Source organism: Fringilla coelebs, assembly GCF_963513975.1.
Source record: "Fringilla coelebs genome assembly, chromosome: 2".
NCBI classification, from domain to species: domain Eukaryota; kingdom Metazoa; phylum Chordata; class Aves; order Passeriformes; family Fringillidae; genus Fringilla; species Fringilla coelebs.
The window spans coordinates 30,049,869-30,067,354 of NC_140029.1; the positions used below are offsets into that span (position 1 = coordinate 30,049,869).

Below are 17,486 nucleotides of genomic sequence, written 5' to 3' on the forward strand. Positions count from 1 at the left end.
ACAGGACTCCCTTAGGGAAAGGTAAAGGGAGCAGAAGATCTGTCTCTTCTGGGCAGAGTCTGGAAGAGCTGCAAAGCTTCACAAAACCACCTCATCCACTGTCCCTGGAAGGGACAATGTGGGTCCTGCATTTCTGAGTAAAGACTAGATCTGCTTATGCTACTGGCTGTTTAAATTCAAACACTCCCTTCAGCGCTCTTATTTTAGATGTTACTGATGCAAAGACCTGTAAGGACAGGTGACTAATTATTACTGATTCTCTACTACCAGCAAGGGATCCTTTTTGCTGTGGAGGCTCACAGCAAAAGCCAGCAAAGCACTGAGACCATGTGTAGCTTATGTTCTAAATCCAGAGTTACAGAAGTATTTCCTGGGATCTCAGATTTATACCAAGGCTGTGCACAGGCTGATGTCTGCAGCATGAGTTCCCATGCTATGTTTTTCTTTCTGAAAGCTTGTTTTTTCTGCTTGTGCAGATCCAATTTAGCAGGCAATGTATGAGCATTGCACTCTCAAAAGTTAATGGTTACTCAGGAGTCAGTTTCTAAAAAGAGATATAGCACATGACCCCAGCATTTTGATTTCCTCTTCTATTTACCTACTATATTTTACCTGATAGATAGGTTATTTTATTATATTGGACTGCAATAAGAGATGCTTACTTATCTCTCAGCTGATAATGACTCCAATGTCCACATATGTCTTCAATACCAGCCTTCAAGTGATCCATCAACTACAGAAAAAAACATGGAAACATTTTAAGTGGCCATTATGAAATGTCCATGTGTTCATTATGAAATGTTACCACAAATATGCACTTACTTACATGATTTTGAGATTTTTTTTAATTGGAGCATGTAAGTTAATTCTGAAAGCACTTACTTATCTCTAAAATCAAGGCAATGATACCACTGTGGCAGCTTGGCTGCAGTGGCAGTGTTTTGATGGAGGCAAAAAATTGTTGGGTCCTTTTTGTCTACTGAACCCAAAATATAAATTCTTGGTTCTGTTTCCCCTCCAGGTTTCCCCTCCTCATGTGTGGCCTTCCTGGGAGAGGCACAAGGCCATACCAACACCTTCACCTTGACAGGTAAATTCTCTGAGGATTTTGCAGAATGACGTGAGACTGGGCACTGCTACCTTCTGTTACTTTCAGTCTTTTTTTTTGCTTGTCCAGCACTACAGAGACAGAAAAAGGCCAATTCTTACAGACATATTGTCATAAGGGGTGGTATAAAATGCAAGTTCTCTTCAAGGTTCATTGTAAAGGTTCAGGTAGGAAAAATTAAATTCACTTTAATTCAAAATCAGTTCAGATGTTCTAATTTTGCAAATATCTCTTCAGTGTATGTCTCTGTGTGTTTTTCATTTTAAGACACAGTGTTTCTGTTGATTTCAAATGTATTCCCCATTGTGAAATGAAAGAATGTACATAGGTTTTCTGTAATGTTAAATTAGATTGAACAACTTCCTGCTGTTTTATATAATAGTTATTTGGGAACTGAAGTAAATATTTGAGAGGGTAAAAAATGACTACTCAGAATAAATTGAAACTAAGTTTGCAGTTCAATGGTTCAACTCAGTTCAATAAATCTGGATTAAAGACTTATAAGACTTCAGTGTCTGGAACTGGTCAAAAGATGTCAACAAGTGTTTCTGACTAATCCAGCTAGGAAGGACAATGAGAGCTTTGGCAAACATTACCTTGCTCTTTCTGTCCTCCCATGGTAAAAGTACCAATAAAAAAGGGACCTAATACACCCTGACACTTGCGGATGATAGTATAATATGATACTAAATATGAATAGAAATGAGATGCAGGATCTTAGAAAATCATGCCTAAGTTGCCTCCATACATTCTTAAAAGCATTGAGCATCCAAATGCACTGCCTGCCAGGTTTCCAATGCCTGCCTCTTTCCAGCTCTTTCAGAATACCTGTTCTTTTCTTTTTGGGATAGAGGTTACTGATACAAAAAACTTACTCGCACATGAATTTCTTCATTGATGGATTCCTTCTTGTTAGTCTTTTTAACATCCAGATATCTGACCAATGGTCCAATTGTGATTCCCTGTATTTGGAATAATGAGTTGAATTGTTAATTATCTTTTAGGCAAAAATAGAATGAAAACAAAAGGGGATAATTTTAATCAGTTAGGAAAGCTGTGTCTGAGCACAGAAATGAACCATTATTTGTATGGAGAGCTACAGAAGAGAATTTAAAATCAAAACCATTTTAAAAGGGGGTCTTCTAAGTGAGATTCTATTTATTGGCATATTCGAATAATGTAAAGTAACTGACTCATTGGCAATCATCTTCAAAAGAGAATTCATTTGAAAAGAAAATTATCTTTGGGAGGTCTTGAAGTCTTAAAACCATTTACTTCAACATTTTCAGAATTAAACATTCCAGGGGTTTTTCACTTAGAAACAGTTTTCAGTTTTTCCCATTTCTTTATTGGACTGCTACAGAAAACCATTTTAAAAGTGGAAATAGAAATAAATTGGTTTTTCTGAAACATTCTGGTGGAACCTAAGCACCTTACTTATCACAAGTGCACAGTGCCCCACTGGCACCCTAGAGGGTCTGAGACCTTGGTATTGGAAAATGCAAAATGTGGGATGCAGTGTTCTCTAGAAGTTTCAGTTCTTCCAGGCACAGCAGAAGCAAGGTAGAATAACTCAAATATTTAAGTAAACACCTATACTTACAAATGTACTTATTCACTTTATTTTTGCCAATATTCTTTGGCAAAGGATTTAAAAATATTTGTATTTGGTCTCCAAGACAAAGATAAAAGTATAAAATTCAAAATCTGTCACAGAACAGACATACTGTTTTCTGATCAGTTTGCAATACATCACTAATAAAGAATGAATCAGTACTGAAAAGTAAAGCTAAAAGACTTCTTAAACTGGAAGCACCAGGAAATATATGTGGAATGAAGATAAATAATTCTCAATACCAAGTGCCCTCTCCCCTGAATATTTTAAAAGATACATGTTTTCAATACAGAATTTTTGTATTACCTAAAACCTCTAAAAAAGGCTAATTACACAATATACATTGCTAAATCTGGCCCTAAAATGCAATAACTTGTCCTAGCCTAAGAGTGAATTGAATGCAATTTTCACTATGAAGCTTTCAGTCACCTCTAGTAGATGAAAGTTATCCATTAAGAAATATACATACTTGGATGAACACAGTGAAATATATAACCACAAGGGTCGCAGTGATGAATAGGTTTTTTCTGGGGAAAAGATTCACTGGAAGCAAGAATGCAAGAGAAAAGCTGCTGGCTCCTCGGAGGCCGCTGTAAGAAATAATGAGTTGGTCTTTGAAGGTGAAGGGATATGTTCGGAACTTGTTACTGATGTAGAAGAGAGCAAACACACCTAGGAAGGGGGAAAAAAAAAACCACAGCTATTATTAATCAAGGAGAAAAAGAAAATATTAAATATTAAAAGCAAAACAATTGTTGTTTTGGGGAACTGCTGACAGCCACTTTTTTCTCTTGTTTCTTGTAGCTTCTCTTTGACCAACTGCTAAATTTGGCTCGTGTGAAATATCTCCTATAAAATACTGTTGTTCCTAACAGCTTCAGGATTTAAATTCATTAACACAGTTTAGAAGAGAGATAAGGGGAAAATATTGACTTCCTATACTTATGTTGCATAGGTTCCTCCAAAGTGTTCTGGAGAAAAGAAAAACAAACTGGATGAGAGTTTTCTCTCTGCCTTCCCTTGCAATGTTTCCCGCTTTCTGCACAGTATCTGCCCAGAGTGTTTGAAGAGTGCTTTACCAACAAGTCCTGTGGAAAGGTTCACTGAAAGACAAAGAATAATAGCATTTTAAATTTTAATCCTCGGGCTCATTGTGTCTCTAATTCTTTGTTTATTTCTCAAACTTCATTTTATCTTAATAAAATTTAAAATTAATAAGATAATCTGTGGCTGTGTAAGGACTGCAACTTGTCTTTATAGTGCAATTTTAGCAATTTGTTTGATTTGCTTCTTCATCCTCCACAAGAAATATATATCCTCTGTTTTATGTGGAAACCATTAAATTACTGACATAAAAGCTGACAAGTGCTGATAAGGGCTGTTATTTTACACAGCTGTCACTGATACACTCGGATTATTAGAGGTAAAGCTAGTAACAGCATCCTCTTCTGTAGGTTGCTGGATATCACTTTATGCAAGACCTTTTTTGGCTCCTTATAATTATGCTAGGCATCAGGTACTCAGAGTGAAACAGCCTATGTGAGGTATCAACCTCAGGCCAGTTCTCTTTACTTTATTCAAGCTTCAGAGAAAATTATATAATCATTTTAACACACAAATTTAGCAGAAAATGTTTGGTCCCTCCTCTGGAAAGCTCTAGCACTCCCCTTGGTGTCTGAGAGAAGGATGGACATGTGGCTGGAAAACAGCTTTTCTACCAGGAGAGCATTGTTTCTATCTTAATTAGAAGCATATTTCAAAGTGCAGAGCAAGCCTTTAAAAATTTAGAGGCCACACTTGGTCCAGCTATAGCAAGAAAATGTGTAATTACTTCCTTTTTGCTACCACCTCCAGAACACCAACCACCAGCCTTCTTGTTCCTTCTCCCTTTTCAGCATTATTTTCAACCCATCCTGGACAGCAGGAGAAGATGAGAAACTGTGTCTCACAACTTGTCTGACATCATCTATAATGCCCATGCTGAGGAATCTGTCCCACAGGTCAGGGAGTAGGACACCTTTGCAGGAATGGGACATACCATGTGCAAAAATGGAGTAATTTCATATGGGCACTTCTTTTTAGCAGTTTAAAACTTTAGACTTGACTTGTGAGGAGCAGTAGCATAGTGCTGTTGGCCCACATGTGGTGTAAGTCCCTGTTCTGTTATCTATTAGTGCTAATTTTCAACTTTCCTCTTTTTCTATGCCTCCAGCACTCCCAACCCAGGACCTGTAGTGTTATAACACTGGAAGTGTGATGATATACATTACATAATTAATAAGTTAATGGCAGTGTGTTGTGAAATCATTATGAGGCCCACTTACCCAAGGGGCATATAGTAAATTAAGATATAAACATCTCTATAGGCATAATCATGACAATATTTTAATTTTGCTTTAAGAAAATCCATTTTCACCTAAATGTAAAGTCTGTGCTTGGAGACTGGCATTCAGATTTGTGTGGGGCTTTTTTCCCCTTTTTCTCTATGTGTAGAGCTGTGAAGTTTGCTTGTCAGTAATATAAACAAGTAAATTTGTTGTCAAACCAGTTGTGCCGTCCCCACAGACTTTTCTAACAAAATTTTGTGCCGAAGACTTTTTCTCATATATGCAGAGAAGGTTGTCTGCAAAAGTTGACTTACTCAGGGTCCTCCAAATGAGGCAGAAGAACAGAGTGAAGCAAATGAAGGCCCAGTTCCATTCATGGTTTTTCCCCACTGTAGACACTCCCATGAACACAAAAATCAGGGTCTCACTGATGCTGCTTAGCATCTTCATGAAATATTTTATTGTGGTATAAGAATTCTGGGAAACATTCTCCTCCACGTATTTTTTCATTGTCACTGCACATGCTGTCATCCTGTATCAAGCAAAACATGAGAAATCAGCCACAACCTGTTCTTCTTTTCAGTTAAGGACAACATCAGCCCTCGTTACCTGTACTCTCCACCACCAGGTTCTGACCTTCATCAAAGCAAGCATTTTATTTCTTCAGTGACATTAGCTATCTCATTAGATAGAAAAGGATCTTCATTCAGGATTACAAATCTGTTTTACTTATAGGATAAAGGAAGCAAACTAGTCAGTGTTTCTGACAAGGAAGGGAGGGTATCACATTCCAGCTCAAAGTCCATTTTATCCCGAATGCCTAACACGGAGCCACCAAGCACCAAATATTTGTCTCAAACAACAGGCAGGTCGGTTTTGTACCAGCCTACAGGTGGATCAGCTAGAGAGGCACAACCTGCCTCTTGGTGACGTTCTCCCTTGAGGTGGCAGTGCAGATCATGGCAGCCCCATGCCAGGGCCAGGCTGCCGTGGCTCCCTGGCAGCTGGCTGGCAGATCAGCAGTGCCAGGGCAAGCTTCAGGACTCTCCAGCCACAGCAGCCCATGGTGGCACAGCAGGAGAAAATTCAGTTATCCTACAGAGGTGTCCTCCTCCCCGGAGTTACCTGGGGTGTGTGGAATGTGCCGAAGGAAGCAAGGGGACGTTTTTCACTTCTTCTGATGCCTGTGTCAGAGGCATCAGCAGCTGCCCAGCACAGACTGGGTGACAATTCACATGGAGCAGCAGACTTTGATCAGCACTGCTGAAGGGGATTTCCTTTTCCCTTCTGCATTTTCCATAGGTAACACACAGATTGAGTGCTATGCTAGTAACATAATCCATCACCTATCTAGTTTCTACTGATATGATTTTAGTCTCTGGGGGCCTCTTGTAATGATATTTTTCCAAACTTGTGAATTCAGAGAATGATGACTGTTCATTAGATAACCTTCCTCTAGTTTCAGTTCATTTAATTTCCACTGAAGAAATCTCAAGGGTATCCTGGTGGAGCTGAGTCATTTAGCATGTCCAAGGACACTCCAAGACAAGGCCATTAGGCATTAATGATTAATACTGTTGACTTTCAGATACACATACATAATAGACTTTCATGATCCAAGTGAAAAATGAATGAATCCTCAATAATTCACCAAGGTGGCAATAAGTTTCCATCTCTAAAACAAGCAATAATTTCCTTAATGAAGCAGTAAGAATAATAAGTCCAAATTATATTACCATTCTTAAATTACTAATAATTTCAGAACTCTAATGAAAATAAGAAGTGAAAGAAATAAAGACCTATGAAGTCTTGTGCAAGGAGTAGGTGGAGAGGCAGTATTTTGGGCAGTAGGAAGAGATCCATATGGTTTTACTGTTCACTGCACAGTACATCTAATCCTGCTCAACTAAAGCTGCCAGTCAGCTCAATCTGAGCATATGTGTTGGGTATACAAAACATAGCACAAGACTCATCTGCTTTGTCTAATTGCTCAAGATAATCTATATACAGTCTAATCATTTATTAAATATGTTTAAATATTCAAATACTACTTCCCAGGACCATCCTGCAAAGGTTATTCTTATAAAGGCAATTCTGATCTGAAGCAGAATAACCCAGGGTTCTTCACCTGCAGAAGAGAAGGCTTCAGGAGCACCTTATTTCAATCTTTTGACATTTAAAAGAGGCCTATGAGAAAGACAGGGACAAACTTTTTAATAGCACCTATTGCAATATGACGGGGGATAATAGTTTTAGACTAAGAGATTTAGGTAGATTTAGACTAAATGTAAGGAAAAACTATTTTACAATGAGAGTGGTGAAGCACCGGAAGAGGTTGCTCAGAAGGGTGGCAGATATCCCACCTGTGAAAACATTAAAGGTCAGTTTGGATGGGGCTCTGAGCAACCTGATCTAGCTGAAGATGTCCCTGCTCATTGCCAGGGCATTGGACTAGATGGCCTTTAAATGTCCCTTCCAACCCAAACCATTCTGTGATTCTGTGAAATCAGAGCTTCACAAGTTGAGGTGAGTAAATGCCCCGGTCTGGGCATCAGCAGCCATATGCTTGTATTTGTTAAGTTAAACTGGTTTGTCCTCTATAAAGGGAAGCACTTTCCACAACACGAGGTCATCCAAGGCCCATCATGAAAGCTCAGAGCCAGCAGAGGCCATGCAAAGCTGCTGCTACCCATCAGCTGTGCACTGAGCCTGCGGCTGCCAGCAGCACCAGCTGGAGCATTTAGCAACAGGAGGTCTCCATCTCTTGGTGCTGCACCCCGCAGCTGGGCTGTTTTGGGTGGTATCCTTGCGAGTCACTTGCCAGCAGCTTTCTCCTTAAGTCTCTCACTTCCATCCCTCTTCCTTCCTTTCTCTTCCAGCTCCTTTCCTGCTGCCATCCTCTTTCCTTCCTACAATTCTCACCATTCCTGCATTTATTCCAATCAAGAGCCTAACAGCTTTCTCTCTGCAGCAGGCACCCATACCACCACATACTTTGAGGAACATGTCCCCAGCATTACAGCAGTATCAAGCTATCCTGACCACAAAAATAGAAGATTGCCAATATCCATATCCATGACTGGAAGAATGCATGTGTAGGGGATGTTCTCTTTCACCTAGTTTGTCTCCAGTTCCAGTCCCAGTGATGCTGTTCAAATGTAATACAATTCCAGTGAATTGTGTTAGGGAAAGAACTCAGATGTGCTTTCTTATATTTTCCATATCCATTGCTTTATGTCTCTCTTGGAATCTGATGGTGAAGCTGCTTAGAAATAAATACAGATAAACTGATGCAGTATCAAATCATTCTCTTCTGCTGATCTTGTCAGAGATAGAAGACAGGTGGTGGCAGCACTGGCCACTTTGCCCACAACTTGTCAATACCCTTCAGTAGAATATCTGTGCCTACACTGGCCATGGGCTTGCTTTTCCTAGTTACCACTGCATTTTACAGATCTCTAAGAAGCTGTGCACTGCCTCTCTAAGCCAGAGACTGAACGCCTGTGTTGCACCAACCTTGAGCAAACCACCACAAAACAACGCCAGTTCCCCCAAGAGATCATGCAAAAAGCCGTAAGGAATACTCACGCCAAAATGCCAGAGATGTAAAGGGTTTCAGCAGACAAGTAGGAGAGGTAGCTGAACATGAAGACCAGCAGGGGTTCAATTGAAGAGACGTTGCGGGTGAAGCGAGTCATGAATGCTGAGACAAATCCAAACACGATGCCAAACAAGACTCCACCCAGCCCCACCACGAAGAAGCGCGCAAAGCCAGCAAAGACGTCGATGGATTCGATTTCTTCGTACCTGTGCATCTGGGTGAAGGCAATGAAGATGTTGTATAAAACCTACATGTGAAAATAGGAAAACAGCAGTTAGGCATCTTTCTGAACCAGGCACCTATTTCATAGGCGAAGCAATGTGTGTGTGTTTAGTGTCTGTGTGTGCTGGAAATTGCTTTAGACAGATCAGCAAGGTAACAATTGACATTTCAGATGGTTCTTAAGTCTCAGAAATAAGAGCCCATTAAGTGTACTGAAAAAGAGCAAAAAAAAAAAAAAAAATAGAAGGGTAAGTGGCTGTACAATAGTAGTAAATTACTGAGGGACCACATGCCATTGAATAAAAAAATTACTTTTTTTTGGTTTGTTTGACAGTTAATTTAATTTTTGGTCTTTGCAGAAAAGGCTAGAAGCTCAGCTGGGTACCTTAAAAACCTCAGGCTTTACCCTCCATGTTCTCCTTCTGACTCAGGATGGGGCAGTGCAGGGACTAAGAGTCACATATCACATATTTGATTTAAATCCCATTTAATTTGTTTATAGGATCAGTCAGTAGACTTGACAAACTTCATCAGATGGACATGGGGATGCTGCATGTTTTTCAACAGCACTTGACACATAAAAATCATGAAACATCACTGGGAATGGGACTGGGAAAGGAAGACAGTAGCCTCAGTTTCATACTGTCTCTAGCTAGGTAAAAAAAGCCTCTCTATCATTATATATGTGGAATCTGATGCTACTTAACCACCTCCCCAGATTACCACCTCAAAGTATGAACCAAACACTGTGACTCTCTAAATGTCCTAAAGACCCTGCACATGCACACATTTTGACTAGAAAGCTTGAAATTGCAAAAATTAAAAGAAAATATCAGATTAGAAGAAAGATTCAATTTAATGCAAATTATAATTTTATATAATGTATTATATAATTTGCTCTGTAAAGATAATATCTTAGAGAAGAAAACGTTACCAAACTTCAATTATCAATAATTTCTATTCTTCAGAAACTGTTAATGAAAAATTTTCAGCATGTTCCACTTTCATTCATCTTTTAGGAGCTAATAGAAAATTTCCAGAGTGGTGAAGTAATAAAAAGGCCTTAGAGGTTGCTGACAATCAGTTAATATTAAATCCTGTCAGATCTGTTTACAGTGAGTGTGTAACACATGAAAGTCACCTTTCAGTTTTGAAGAGAATTTGGGAAATATCTAGACACCAGCTCTCCAAAGCTGTTGCTCTAAAGCATTAGTTCAAAAACAATAAATAGACCAAAGTCATTTGCATTTTATGGTTTTCTTTGGTCTTTCTTCTTCATCTAGTTAATTCCAGAAGGTTATTAAGAAGACTAAAGCAGGTATTTGCAGGTAGAAGAGTCAAGCTCATTAGGATAATAATTACTGCTCAGCTACTATCCAATCTTAAATTGCTGCTGGGGACATATAACCTTGAGCTGTCACACAGTCTGTTCTCCAGGAGGCTTACTGCTAATAGTTCTGGGAGACAGACAAAGCCTAACAAAATTTTTCTTTTAACAAAATACCCAGAACTTCTTTTTCCCAATGCCAGTGTATGAAATTTGTCACTTCAGCAGCAGATAAGGAAAAGAGGGTTCATGTTTTCACAGTAAGCAAACCTCACCCTACCTACCCTATAGCTTTTATTTCAGAGCCTGTTTTCTCTCTATTTCCCTTTCTTGTGGACTTTGACCTCTTCCTAAGACTTGTGATTCTTTATAAAAGATACCACAGCATGATTCTGTGATGACTTACAAAGAAAGATTCTCAGCAAATGACTTAATTTTTTTTTTCACTTTTCTAGTTTGTAAGTACCCATATGATTTAACTGATTTGGCATAAAAGTGAAATTTATGGAAATATGACATCATTTCTATATTTTTTTCTGTAACATGCTTTGTGGGAGTAAACTGGTTCTGTACCAGAAGCTACACTGTGTCATGTAAGTAAGGCTCAGCTAAGTTAAATTGCAGTGTTTATGCCAGTAAACGGATTACTAGAATTCTTTATATATTAGGAAAGCCTGAATCAGATTAGGAGGCTTTTGTTCACACAAAAAGAAGAGATGGGTTGATAGTGGTCTCATGTAGCAGCTCTGAGAACATCATGATTTGGGTTGCTTGGGGAGGATTTTGTACCACTGGGCAGCTCTCAGAACCACAGAGAGGAGCAGAGAGCATGACACTGCTGCCACAGGGGACTCCCCAGGGACTGCTCCATGCTCCAGGTGTCTGTGTACAATTACTGCACACACAGTCCACACCAGAAGCATTGGAAGAAGAGATTTTCAAGTGACTGCCTTAACCACCAACACAGGCTGTCTTGATAATTCTTTCTTACCACCCTGCTAATTCTTTCTGACTACTGTAGTGGGTTTTACTCTAATGGCAGTGGAACAACTTTTACAGCAAGAGAAGAGAATATATCTGTCCTCCTATCTAGCATCCAAACTAGTGATCAAGGTCTTTCTCAGTGACATCAGAGGAAGTTTCAAATCTCCTCAAAAAAAAAAAAGTAATTTTACTTAGGTCTTCAACATGTATTAGATTTAACTGGTCTGCTGCTTACAAAGAAAAGAGGGTTCCATCAGAGAATACAGCCAGTGCCCCTCATTTTGAGTACAGCATGGCACATAGGTGTTCTCAGGATTTCTAAAAACAAGCCTCAGAGATTAAGCAGTCAGGGAATATTCCCTTTCCTGATTCATACCAGTAGCTCGGCTCCTGTTTAGAAACAAATTGTCTGTGTATATGTGGGAGCAGAGCTTCAGATAGCTGAAACACTTCACAGCAAAATCAGGTATTCCTCCTAAGTTCAGTCTTGAATAAGATCTGCACTGGATTTACAATACTCTTTTTGAACAGGGCTTTGAAATTCCACTAATGTATGATGTATCCTGCGTCCAGCCCTGATGCTGTCTGAACTATTTTGATGCTAACAGCCCACTCAGAAATAACGGGGGAAAGAAGTAATTAACAGGACTTGGAACCTTCTTTTTTCCATCCACAAACATGGCCTTACTGAGGAAAAAAAGAAAAGGTACCAATGGGTAAAATGAGTAAATCATCCACTTTTCTCCCACCCCCTCAAGGCAAAGTCATTACTTCTAGATTATAATTCTAATTCTAGAGTCTGTTATTTTATAATATTTTTTTTTATATACCAGTATTGAACTAAATATATATCATATTGAACTGAATATAGGAGACAGAGCTATGTTGCCCCATATGTATTACACAAGTTGAACAAAACTCATACCAGTTTTTCCTGCTGGTGAAAAAAATGTTCAAGCTGATAAGCAGGCTGGAGAGTACCAGGGGATATTTGTATTTAAACAATAAAAAATATGTATGCTTAATATATCTTGGTGATATTATCTTTTTTAAACACTTAGAGTTAACTCAAATAAAACTGTTAAGAGAAAGAAAGAAGGAAAAGGTAGGAGAAGACACCTGAGATAAGTAGTTTTAAAGTTTGGTAAAAAGTAAGTGGGATAGAGAGGAGACAGTCACCTGCTGGACTCCATTCAAGTGACAAATACTTCAGTCTTCTCGAGCATGAAGCCAGGCAGAGATTTTGGAAGCTCAAATGGCCAGAAAGGGGGTGAATGGTGGCTGATGCAGAGGTGCAGTAGCAGGGGCTGACAAAGTGATGGCAACACAGCTGCTCTGACACGAGCCCCAGAGATAGGAGTGTGGGGCAATGGGAACTCTCAGTGGTGCACCCAGCATGCAGCCCTCTCATCTTGTTACTAACACACCCAGGGCTGCTGAGAGTGCCTCAATCCACTGTTTTAACAGGCTATCTGTCGCTGCACACTTCACTGTAACAGGATCCCGACTGCAAGCTCAGGTGAATACCATCAGGAGTTGGACCCACATGATAAATAGCTGGGAGAAAAGGAAAAGCAAAGGCAAGGTAGCGAGCCCATCAAGAAAAGCATGGAACAAGCTCTTGCAGTGTGTAAAGGAGGTATTACATTTTTGAGGTCAGTATTTGAAGGAACCAAAAAGACAAGTGGAAGAGATAGACCCATGGGGATTTTTCTGTTACAACTGTAGCACCCAAGTATTTTGAACATAAATGAAATAACACTTGTCCCCGAGTTCTACATCAGCCCCCTATCTCTGATCACCAAGAGGAAGGATTTATGATCCTTGGGCTGTGCCTGCAAGAAGTTACTTTTTTCCTTTTTTCTCTTCTCAGTACTGGTAAACTGCACTTCCCCCATGAAGCCTTTCAGGAGTGAACTCTGTACAGATTTTACAAGTCCGAGTTGGGCTGTACCTCATGTATAGCAGTATCTGAATAGTTTTTATGTGTTTTAAATTCCTGTGATTTAAATTCTGTAAAGATCTTATCTAGTGAAACTCCTTAACCTGCTGTTAACTTGTACCACATGAGCAGTCCTGTTGGTTTCTGAGCAATAAACTTCCTGCTTGAAATTTCTTCCTTGAAAAACATGTATTTTAAATGCTCTTGTCACTTCTGCTTACAGCTAGAATTTCAGGTTGTTCCAATTTTAGCAGAACTAATGAGATAAGGGGAAAAATATTGGCAAAAGGTGCTGTGTAAAAGCACTCTTCTATTAAAAACAAAAAATCAACAACAACAACAAAGAGCAACAAGAAAAACATAGCCAACCAAACAAATCTCTTTTATTCAGGAAATATTGTTTCTGGATATTTATGACAAGAAAGCTGAAAAATTTAAACATTTGTCAGATGTCAATATTTTTTCCTGATAGAAACAGAGTTATGCAAAATTCTTAGTGGCATTTGGAATTCCTGTCTAAGGTCTCCGGTAAAATTTCTGGAAGGGGCTAGAGGACAGAGTGTGGTCTCCCAAGGTTATCCATATCTGGTTTGCCAGAGGACCCTCTCAAGTATATGACAAAGCAGGTTCTCCTGTATTTCTACCCTTGCTGCCTTCAGTCTTTATGCAGCACAATTTTCTGTTTATTTGCTTGTACAATGTCAAGAACATTCCAAGGTCCTACACGGATCCGACCAGAAAAATCAGCTGTAGCTTATTCATTCACATCAGAGAATGCAAGAGAACATCTCACATGCATGTGGATGTTTCCCTCTTCCAGCAGCTCTAAAATACATGCTTTGAAAAGAGGTAATCTAAGATGTAATTTTTGCATGTATTAAAATCCCTTGTGTGTAATTGAGTGGAGTATTCATAAAATAAATAATGTATTAGGATCTCCTGTGTTCTTGTCCTGTGCCCTGTAACCCTACAAGCCAAAAGAGTCCAAAGAGGGGAAGACAAGGAGCAGAAACAAACTCACCACAGTTATGCCATCATTTAGGAGTGACTCTCCAAAGATCATCATGTAAAGCTGCTCATTAACGGAGGCTTCTTCAAAAACTACCAGAGCTGCCACGGGGTCCACTGCTGAAATCATGCTGCCAAAGAGCAAGTTCTGCAGCAGGCTCAGGTCACTCAGGCCGAAGGCTTCGATCTGGCAGACTCCATAGAGGGAGAGGCCAATCCCAAATGAGCTCAGCAGAGATCCCAGAACAGACCACCACAGAATGGATCCAAAGTTTTCAAAAAACGGTCGAGTTGGCATGAAATAGCCCTCCTCCAGAATAATGGGTGGGAGGAGATACAAGAAGTAAATACTACTGTTCATCACTGGTGGAGATTTGTGATGGGAAGCAAAGATGATTGCTCCTACTAGTGCTCCAATGGCAATCAGGATGCAGCTTTCAGGCATAAGTCTTGGTAATCGGTGAAAGATGTGGAAACCTTGAATAAAACATTAGGGGATTATTCAAGTTTAAATTAACCTCATCTCAGAAAATTGTCCTGCCTGTGTTTGGACACTTTGTCTTCAGACAGCCAGCTTTTGCTCTAAGGATTATGAAGGTAAAAATAGGCAGTACTGTGCCCTTCAAAACTAAACATTCCCACACTTGTATCACTAAAGCAGGGCAAGGGTTTGACCATGAATTTCTTCTCTTCCTGCTGCCCAGCTCCTGACTGCTGAGCAAGCATGTCTGAGTTTAAGCTCCAGCTCTGGGGAAGCTTCTTTGAAATGATCCTCCACAATTTGGAAAGGAAATGTTCTTCAAGAATCCTTACTGCTCACCTGCTACTGGCTTGGCTAGTCACTATACAAGGAACTGTGTGATCATAATGTGAATGGGATGTGCCTCTACTAAAAATGTCAGGATTTTTTTAAATTTTCAAGAATGAGACTGAGGCAGACTAAGAAACCTTTAAATCCAATGTCTGTGACTCCATACTTGAAGCTAGGTCAGCTTTCATCTTGCAACTCCAGAAGGCTCTGCCATGACAGTATTTCTGTGACCCTTGAATTATCAGTCTTCAAAAGCAAAGGAACATAATATTTTTTGAAAGTTTCAATAATTTTTTAGGACACTACTTTTTTTTTTATACCAATATGTATGTTTATATCATAACTCTTCTCATCTACTTTTTAATTTAAAAATAATTTTCAACTCCTCTTCCAGTCTTACAGGTAAGGGGATTGTTTTGCCTTTCAAGATCTTGGAATTGTTTCCCACCAGTACATCTTGAAATCCAGAAAGAAGACCATACCTGAAAAAAACACTGAAAACTCTAACAGTATGGAAATCTTCCCCAGGTAACCAGATTATTCAGACTAACTCTTTCTTCCGAATATATTTATAATTAACATCTCCACACTTTTCATCAAAAATAATGTTATTTGAAAACTCACAGTAAAAGTAACAGCTCTGCCTAGGAGGCATCACACAGTTCTTCTAAAGTATCTATTTCATGTTCAAAACAAGAATATTGTGTAGAAGTGCCATATGTCAAGTCCTGCGCTTTATGGATGATAAATAAAGAATTTGGTCAATATGTTTAATATTAACATACTCAGCTGATACCATAACAAGTTTTATTTGTGAAAATTTTGAGTGTTGTATTACCAGTGAAGACATTTGTAAGAACCAGATTGAGGGCATCAGTTATAATGAAACTAGCAAATCATGGATGGTGGTAATGATTTTTGTCAGCTGGGTAACTATGACAGGAAAAATGTTTGTCTTCAGGCCACCTCCAGAAAAACATCAGTCTCACCTACCAGCTTGTGCTAAGGAAGAGTTTGAAAATCCCACAAAAAGTTCAAAAGAAAAGAGATATTTGATGTGTGCAACTCTTCACATCATTACCATCTTCTTCATTTATTTGATATTGCTGCATTAATTCTAAATGGTCAAAATAAATGTGTAAGACATGATGAGCCTTTTTTTGCAATATTGATTACAGTTCCTGCAATTACTGCTCCCTGAGTTGCCTTTCCCCTTTCAGATACCCACATGGAGCTCTAATAGAAGCTGGATGCATTGCTATGTATCCAAAAGATACTTAGCCTACACCTCTGATGATCCACACCCTCAGAGACTCTCATTCTCTCTCCCCAGTATTACTTTTCACACCAACTTCAAGGAGAAAATACGTAAAACAAAGACTCAGAGGGGAATGTTTCCTTTATTCATACAAAGGAAGAATGCTTTACACTTTCTCCCCAAAATTCAACACACTTGAAGTCTCAGTCTGGTGTAACTGATTTCTACAGCTGTGTCAGGTTGCAAATTCCGGTATCTTGTGATCTATAAGGACTAGAAAAATGAATGGACAGCACTGTTCCAGGGAGCTCTGGTTCTATTTGCTACTCACAGCCCAAGAGACCTGAAGATTAGAGGTCCTATGTTAAGGAAGATGGAATCATTCTAAGGTGGAATTTTGGCACTGCCATGGTAGCGAACACGGCTGTTCTTTTGAGGACAGACACTGTAAAATCAATCCCAGCTACAAAATGAATGAAAGTTACTTGGTTATATTGTATTTTTTTAACTTCTTTCCAAGTTAGGAGGACCCAAGATCCCATTCTCTACTTACCTATTTTTGCAAAAGAGGCAAGGAGGATCCAAAGGGTAACTTCATAAGGAATCTGCACAGAGTCATAGTCCAGAGTGAAAACGTGCAGCCTCGTGTCTTCAGAAGAGTCAACAGCACCACTGGATTCATGTTCATAGTGCAGCAAGGACCTCTTGCCCAGGCTGGGCTCACCCCCACGAGCAGCAGCAGAACAGGATACCGTGCTCAACAGCAGCAGCAGCACGTTGGAAAGCTGTGCATGTGTGAGCGTGGCAAAGCCCATGTCTGGGGCTGTGACAATTTTATTACAGATTTAGCATATAGCGGGTGCATGAAGGTGTGCACAGCCACTTGTGGGGATTCACACTGCCCACAGCCACTTCTTCCTCAGGGCTCTTTCATTTGCCTGTTAGAGGTCATTTTATAGTCCTTATGTGCCTGTCCCATTCCTTGTGCTGCAGACAGACCTGGAGTTTGTGTGAGGATACCGGTTGTGCAGGTTCCACTGACCCAGAAAAACCTTGGCCACAGCATTACCCTGTTGAGGAATAAAAGGACTTTTCCAGCTACACAATTTATGCAGCCTCCCTGATTTTTCCACTGTCACAATTAAAAAAAAAAAAAAATCAAGCAAAAAAGCTTTCAATGCTCACCATTCAGGCAGCAAGCACAGCAAGAGGGAATTGCATCGGCTGGGAGAGGTGGTGGCAGCCTGGGCAGGCAGGAGAGCCAGCTTCGTGCCTTCCTCTCT

General features: G+C 39.6%; 1 protein-coding gene across 1 annotated transcript in view; it reads right to left on the minus strand.

The window, feature by feature from the left end:
- SLC9A4 (solute carrier family 9 member A4) overlaps positions 1-17,027 on the minus strand; it is a gene marked incomplete at its 3' end in the record, with an annotated part of 30,104 nt that extends 13,077 nt beyond the window's left edge. Inside the window, exons 1-7 of the mRNA XM_084227015.1 lie at positions 16,757-17,027; positions 14,148-14,611; positions 8,639-8,898; positions 5,365-5,582; positions 3,193-3,395; positions 1,984-2,070; positions 663-733 (exon numbers count right to left, since the gene is read on the minus strand). Coding sequence (XP_084083141.1) covers positions 663-733; positions 1,984-2,070; positions 3,193-3,395; positions 5,365-5,582; positions 8,639-8,898; positions 14,148-14,611; positions 16,757-17,018 — 1,565 coding nt within the window. The 5' untranslated portion in view covers positions 17,019-17,027. The remainder of the gene's footprint in view (positions 1-662; positions 734-1,983; positions 2,071-3,192; positions 3,396-5,364; positions 5,583-8,638; positions 8,899-14,147; positions 14,612-16,756) is intronic.
- Between the last annotated feature and the right edge of the window lie 459 nt (positions 17,028-17,486).